The sequence below is a fragment of the Acanthisitta chloris genome, unplaced genomic scaffold (genome assembly GCF_000695815.1).
Source record: "Acanthisitta chloris isolate BGI_N310 unplaced genomic scaffold, ASM69581v1 scaffold2390, whole genome shotgun sequence".
NCBI lineage: Eukaryota > Metazoa > Chordata > Aves > Passeriformes > Acanthisittidae > Acanthisitta > Acanthisitta chloris.
The window spans coordinates 7698-15615 of NW_008649733.1; the positions used below are offsets into that span (position 1 = coordinate 7698).

General features: G+C 42.4%; 1 protein-coding gene across 1 annotated transcript in view; it reads left to right on the plus strand.

Annotated features, from left to right (window-relative positions):
* Positions 1-506: 506 nt before the first annotated feature.
* CDHR1 (cadherin-related family member 1) overlaps positions 507-7918 on the plus strand; it is a gene marked incomplete at its 3' end in the record, with an annotated part of 35374 nt that continues 27962 nt past the window's right edge. Inside the window, exons 1-2 of the mRNA XM_009083845.1 lie at positions 507-682; positions 1449-1544. Of these exons, the coding sequence (XP_009082093.1) occupies positions 622-682; positions 1449-1544 (157 nt within the window). The remainder of the gene's footprint in view (positions 683-1448; positions 1545-7918) is intronic.

Here is a 7918-nt window from a genome sequence, read left to right on the forward strand (position 1 = left end):
GCAGTTTAAGAACTAAATGATCAGGCCAGCTCATGAAAACAACATTTTGAGTTCTGCATTTTTAATATGCAAATTGTGTATATTTTTGCTATCATAAATGTGATTTTTTTCTTTAAAACAGTAACAATCACATTTACTGTTTGTTGCTAATATTAGATTTTCTTCCTTTATAGTTTATCAAGATTACTAAAGCTAAAATAAAAAGAAATTTCCTTTAGCTCTCAGAAATAGAGGACTGGCTTAGATAATTAAAGACTGTTCAGAAAGAAAATTAATTTCTACTTTACCTTCTCCCCGACTTGTGTGTTTGGACAGCACAAGCACAGTACTAACAGCAGAACTTATGAGAGTTACACTGATTCCTCCAAATCTTGTCTCAGAGATAAGTCCCACAGCTCCCTGCAAAGTAATTGGTCTAATTAGGTGGTAGGAAGGAGCTTCTTTAAATTCCTCAGAAATTAAGACGTGTCATCCGCTTAACATCTTAGCATCTGTTACTGCCTCTTGCATGTTTCTCCACAGCATCAGTCTGAAGGACACTTTCTGGACATTTCAGAGAGAGAAAAAAAAAAGCCCACAAGCCCTTAAAACAGAGAAGAAATTGACTTTTTCTTCAGTGGGATGAAGCATGTAAGGCATTTCACCCCCTCCTTATTTCTCAGTTTGGTGCATGTTTGCCTGGGTGAGTACAATAATCACTTTGTTAAGTTAAAATATAGAATACAAGCATGACCTTAAATCCTGTAGTAATCCTTACTGATGGGGTAATGTCATCCTGAAATATTTTCCTTGGCAGCTGATCCTTGTGCAAATGTTACCCTCTGTATTTATATATTTGGAGTTTTGTTTTAAATGGGCTATTTTGAATCTCTAACAGTCAGTCAGTTGAATGACAACTAATTTGTTGTTTCTTGTTTTTTTTTATTTTAAACTTTGTTTGCTGTTGTCTGGCAGCAAGTAAGTAACTATTTAATTATGGCTAATTGCTCATGCAGTAGGCATAATTTTAAGACAGAATATGCTTAGAATGCTGGGTAAGAATGCTGGGTAAGGTACTGAGGCACTGGAAAAGTTTCAGACTTGCCTATGTAGAGCAGGGGAGAGGTGTTCAGTCATTGCAAGGTTAATTTTGCAGTGAAGCTGTCTGGAACTGGTTGAGGTTTTTTAAAGAGCTCCTGCTACTTGTTTTTTTTCTATTGGTTTTAGGTTTCTTCTATACTCTCTCTATTTTCTGCTGTGTGAATACTGGCACAGTGGCACATAGAAATAATTTTATTAAAAATATCTGTACAGATAAAGTTCTGAAAATCCGTTCAGCAACTGGGTGTGTTATGCACTCATAGTATTCCCACAACAGCTCATGTTTACTGAGTCAGGTAACCGAGTCAGCCAAATAACTCCTACCTACAAAATGCTTTTCTTTGGCTTCTGTTTTGTTTCAATTGCAGTTCAGGCAAATTATGCCCCCTATTTCTTTGATAATGGAGCCAGAAGCACAAATGGGAACATGGCACTTTTCAGCCTTTCGGAGGACACACCTGTTGGTCAGTATTAAAATTAATATGTTTAAACTGTGAAACTGGTGTTGCTTGCTCTTTTAATTAACATGTAGATTTTGTTGTAGGTTGTTGCTATAATCTGTGATCTTACATGCTTTTCTCTCAAGCTTCTAATTGGCCTCGATTTAAAATGACAAGTTTGAATTGTAGCTGCAATTTAAAACATGAATTTTAGCTCCCCTTTTTTTCATTCACTAATCTATTCACAGCTTCAGAGCACAGATCTTTGGGGTCAAAAATAAATTCATGGTGGTGAGAGGCTTCTTACTAGTTCTGTAAATGCTTGTGAGAGGAAAGCCTAGTTGCTAGTAATTTTATCAGTCTTGATATAAGCAAGCTGCACATTGAAAACTAAGAGGCATGATTTTCTTTAAATAGTTAACACATTTTTCATGTTTACAGTACAAATGGTAGAAAATGTTTCTACTTGCAGTCTAAATTGCTTTGTCTAAATAACTGATGTTTTCAAAAAAGATTTAGTTTTGTTTTATTGAAAACTCAAAAATTGATACAGTTTTCAGATTTCAGCATTTTGAGGCAGGTCTATTTATGCTTCTTTTAACTGTACTTGCAATAAGAAAAATTAAATAAGAGCAAAAGGTAATTTATAATCAATATTTTCCATGGGGGAAGAAAAATTTCTTAACATTTAAAAATATTTGATGTAAAATATATTACAATCATGAATGCCATGTTTTCTTCAAACTTTGCACTGAGGTTTCGTTTAGGATTTTCGACTGTTTGCCTGTAGCTTTTACAGACTAAATTAGGAAAATATTTTGTTATTGCAAATTGAGTACCAGAGCATCCTTTACTAGCTGCCTCACACACAGAGGAGAGAGATGTCTGCAAAGGGGGTGCACTCAAACATCTCCCCCTCCCAGGACTTATGTAGCTGTAGGAGCTGATGGTGAGGGAAGGATAAGAGGTCACAGCCTTCTCTGGGAAGTCTGACACTGCCACCCACACCTTCCTAAACAAGACCAGAGTCACTCATTGCTTTGGAAAGCAGCTGCCTGGGTTTGCTCAAAGTCTCCATTTCTGATCCAGTGGTGTTAATGCCAGCCAAGATCCATGTTGAGCCTGCTAGAGTAGAGGGTAGGGAGAGGGTGATTGGTTAGCAGTGAATTCTCCTTTACCTGCTCAGCTTGAGAAGAGGAGGGGAAGGCAGCACATAGCATAGAAGCGACTCATCTCGCTGATGAACTTAAAAAGAATTTGCTTATGATGCAGAAGGAATTTGCTGTAAGATTGGTCAAGCTTAAGTGGAAACCTCAGCTGAAGGCCAACAGTAATGTAGTAGTGTAGTAGCACTTGCAAAAGCCAGAGGCAGACCAAGGCAATTTTTGCTGTACTTCTGCCTGGATTCACATGGAAACCACACTTGCTCAGCCTTGGCAATCCCTACAGTTCTGCTGATTGCTGGAGTGAGATTAGCCAGTGGAATCACTTTTCTAAGCACAGATGAGGCTTGTAATGCCAGACAGCCACAAAATGGGACCCCAACTCAGTTTGTTTGGAGTGGTGCTTGCCAACTCCTCCACTGAACCCGCAGGCAGTACAACTCACTTGCCATCAAACTCCCACTCCCTGGTGTAGTGCCAGCTTGAAGACATTTCCAGAGCATCAGCCTCTCTCTGCCACCACTGGGAGCATCCAGCCACCTGCATGGGAATGGGGAGCTAAAGATTGCACAGAGCAACAACACAGTCAAAAATGTCCTTCTGGTCAGGACTGCAGAACCACAAGGTCTCTTAGATGACAGCACTCCCTGCAGCAGTGAAGTACAGCAGTAATTTCCCAGTGCTGGGACCCACTGCATCTGATCTGGGGCTCCAGCAGTGAAAAAAAGGAGAATGTACATGCCTTAACAGCAGAACAGCAGTGTGAGTGGTTAGAACCTGTGTTAGTACTCCTGTAACTAGCCTGAGTAAGAAGAATAATGTGATGGGCTTCTGCATGTGTTTTTGTAACATTAGAAACCAGACTAGATCCCTGGGGAGTTTCTGCTTTGGTGGGAGCAGTGGTAAAGCTCAAGCTGCTCTGTCTTCAGTGCTGCTGTGCCTCATGCCTGCTGGCCTCATCCAGAGCTTGTTTACATGAGTTTAAATTGGCTGGTTTGTACTTGATGTATAAATGTGCTTTAAAAGACAAGAGAGAGGCAGCTTCTTGCTGAAAACTCCTAAGGGCCTATGGAAACCCTTGGAAAGTGAGATAAGACCTTATTTTTGAGAAGTACAAATGTGGTTGCTTTGCCCCGCAGCTGCCAGTGCTTCTTTGGGCTAATTCCCAGAACACCTTGACAAAAAGCTAAGAGTACTGCAAGGTCCTCTCTTCTGAAAGCACATTTGGAAGCTCCATTGGAATGTGGCTGTTTGGGGTTTGCTAAATGCAAACTCTTGCTGCTACCTGCTGCCTGTGCCAGCAGAGTCACTCCTTGGGGATGCTTTGGCAGAGAGGCTCCCAGAGGAGGGCACGAACAACACTGACACCTCAGCAGTGCTGGGTGTGCATTCAAGCTTTGTACAGGGCAAAAGGACCAGTGTTCACTGGTTCATCAGAATGTGGTCAGAGCTTCATGCCAGTGCTCAGTGAGGGCTCACACACTGCTCCTGCAAAGCAGCTACCAGGCTGGTCCTTTTCTGTGGCCACAATGATTGGTATCACACTGCAGAGGAGGCTATTGTTCATTACTCTGTCCTGACCTCCTCCAGAAACAGGAGAAGGAATGTCCTCTCCCAAGTCCACATGCAGTCCCAAGCTTCCATACTCCAGAGTTGTCTTTCAGTTTAAGCAGGATGATCAGTGGCAAAATAGGGGTGTTAAAACTTCCATATGTTTGATTCTGGATGGTTTCACTCAGGCTTATGTGCTGCAAAAATGGACAGGTTGCTATTATGTCTTCCCTGTCCTTACATAAATTTTGGAGTAATAGGAAGGGTGCTTTTCTTGGCAGCAGCCAAGCACTGCCACAGACAGCAGCTTCAATAAACTTCCAGGAATTTTACAGTCTTTGGCCTTGCTGAGATTGCAAGCAGTTGGCAAAGTGTTAGTTATATTCCCAGGCATCTGTAGACAAGGGACATGCAGCATTTTGGAACATTGAAAGGAGGCGATGGATTCTCTGTGTGACTGTACAAAGAGAAATCGCAGGGCTGTAGCTGCATGAATACATCAAATTCATTGCCATACTCATATCATCCTTAACTTGACCTTCTTTTCCCTTGACTAATTTTGCTTATTTACAGGTAGTTGTAACTTGTCTACCAAGTTGCATATATTGTACCATAAGTTATCATAAAAACAGCAGATGCTATTTCTGTGTGAATGCTTCAATGTATCTGCAGATTCCTAGATCCTATTTATTGCTGCAGAGCATGAAACCTCCTCAAGGACCAGAACAGAAGCCCCTTCCAGTGCCAGATTTAAGAAGAATGGGAAAAGTTCTCAACTGAAATAGTAGTTGTGGTTTGTGTGGCTGTTTGGCAGGGTAGGTGGGTAATTAGTTCTTTGCAAAGAGTCGCCTGTGTACACACAAAATGTGCGTGTGCTCTTAATCAAGGTCTTAAGGCAGGAGTGGGATGCTATTTCAGGTTGTTTGTTTCATCTTACCTCGTAATCCCTGTAAGCCCTCATAGTGGGGACAGAGTGGAGCTGGGAACAGCTGAAGAGATTGAAGCATATTCAGAAGGCCTGAATTCATTGCTTTCTCAAAGCCCAGGCATCAGCAATGCTTTGGAGATCTTTGCATGCCTCTCTTTCTTGCACTTTCTTTCTGTTTCTCCTCTTGCCCCCTCAAGAAGGCAATCCCCCCAAAAAAGCTAGTTTGCAGTGGCAATTTTTTGGTCATAGCTATATCCACCAGCTACTGGCTGACTGACCCCTTCAAGTCCCTGCATCCTTCAAGCTTCCCCTCTTCCTACATCCTCCTGCTCGTTTCTTCCTGTCATTCACATATAACTGGGACTTTCGTCCCCTCTGGTACCTGCCATTCCTTCCTTGTTTCTATCACCCTGACCCACCCTTAGGAAAGCTGGAAGCTGCCAGAAGTGTTAAACAAAGCCTGCCTTCTGCACACTGTGGCAGAGATAGCAGTGCACAGAATGAAGTCCCCCACAAAGCCCCACAGAGATGTACTGAGGACTTGCAGGTGTTACAGCCTTCAATTTGCTTTTAATTCTTCTTACAAGAACTGAAGATAGATCTTAAAATTGCCCCCAGATCCTTCTCTTTGGAGCTGGCTGTTGTGGATGCCACAGGGACACACTGCTGCTGTCCATGCTGTGGTGTGTTGGGCCCCATGCTGAGTGCTCACTGAGATATCCCCTCTCCCTGCAGCAGGCACAGCAGGGTCTGTTTTGGCTGGTGCTGTAGCAGCCATGGCTTTTGGGCAGATGGTTCTGGCCATGTATCTGCAGAGAAGGAGCAGGAGTCACCTGGACATGATCCAGAGGGAATAGTACTTAATAGGAAAGGGACTGTTTTTGAGGTAGTTGTGGTGTGCGGTCCATGTCCTCCAGGAGCTTGAGCTCTCCTTTGCTTGGAGTGAGCCTGAAGTGTAAAACAGCCATCTACAGTCTTTGTGTTTTCCCTGCTGGGAAAAAGGCCCTAGGCCAAGACAGGTGGACAGCAGGCATGTAACCCTGGGCAAGATACTGGGAACAGAAGTGTCACATCATAGGAACAAGGCCATAGATTTCCCTCTCAGCATCTTGTTAACAGATGTCAGCTGTGGTGGCAAAGGACAATGGTGGGACTGAGCATGAGTCCAGAATGTGCTTGGCTTGTTTAACTGACAGAGAGGGGATTTGATTGCTGAATGTGACACAGCAGAGAGGGAGAACATGTCTTCAGTGAGTGGGCAAAAGCAGCCTCAGAGCATGTGGGCAAAGGCAGCCCATGATTAAATATGAGACAAAAATGAAGTAAAATGGAACAATAGCATCATGGATCAGCCATTCACCCTGAGTGGCAGGAGCAGAGAGCATATGACACTTGTGAAGGAATAGGAAAACAGAGTGAAAGCCTGGCATGGCTCCTGGGAAGCAGCCATAGCAGGAAGCAGTGACCATCTCCCCAGGACTCCCCTGTCCCAGCCTGCTGCATCATCCCCTAGGTACTCAGACCATCCACCTCTTCCAGCTGGGGACCTTACATGGCATTTACCATATCCCCAAGTCTCTTCTATTGCCATATCTTTCTGACATGGAGAGGCTGTTTACTTGGCATTCACTGATAAGATTTTAGCTGTCTTTTCCATTTATTTCCTTTTCAGTGAGTAGAGGCAGCACACTGAGAAGAGATTTTTAATTGGTGTTAACACTATGCTGAGAAGTGTTCCCAGGGGCGTTAATGATATGGAGAGTACTGTGCAGTAAAATTACAATTCAGAAGAAAATAAGGAATTATAATGAGTTAGAAAATAAATTTTGATCCACAATCCAATTTAAAAGGCATGCAAGTGTTCTGTATTATGAAAAAATGAAATATCAGCTTTAGTTAGAAAGCAAACAGTCCAGTCTAAAGATCAGTGATGTCCTTCATTACTTGATCAGAAACCTCAGCAATCTCAGTCATCTCAGTCTATACCAATACCAGTGTTTCTTCTTCCATTTAGCAGCAAGAAAAATCCTATTTTCCTTAAAAGAAAATTCCTAGAAAATGTAGGAAAGAAATTTGAGATTGGAAGAACAATCCCAGGTTCAAATGTGTTCACATAAACTTTCACAGCCTGTTCTTCTCCAGCCCTGTGATCCCTGAGGAGTGGTCAGCAGTTCATGTACTACCAGCACTGTATTTCAGGGCAGCCCCAGACACAGCACTAGACTTTGTGCCTGGTCATTGTCTGCAGGCTCCAAGAGACCACAGATGCAGTGTCCATTCTGTTTCTCCACTGTACAGAGAGCACTGTTCAGCAGCTGCTGCTGACATCCCTGCAAACTGGAAACACACAGGACAGCCAGCAGTATTTATAGTGGAAGGGACAGGAAAAGTGGAAAAGCAACTAAGAAGTAGAAACAACTAATGACTGGAAAAGCCTAAAGAAAATCATTGTATTTATAACAATGTCAGTGGGGTGCTGAAAATTGACACCTGAATACTCCATTTGGCCCCAACCATGATATTAAGACAAAGCTTTTGAAAAACAAGAATAAATGAGTCAGTGTTGGTGTTGCAGAACCTTCAACAGTCTTCAAATTTCTGTCTTTTATGTAGACAGCTATATCAGGAAGCAGGTGTCCTTTCAGGGCACTAATTTCTATGAGCCACAGTTTATTCCTTTCCTTACATTTCCTTGTATTTAACACAGTTTAGTTGTGACAGTCAGAGAAGTGTCTCATCACATTGTTCATTGTCTT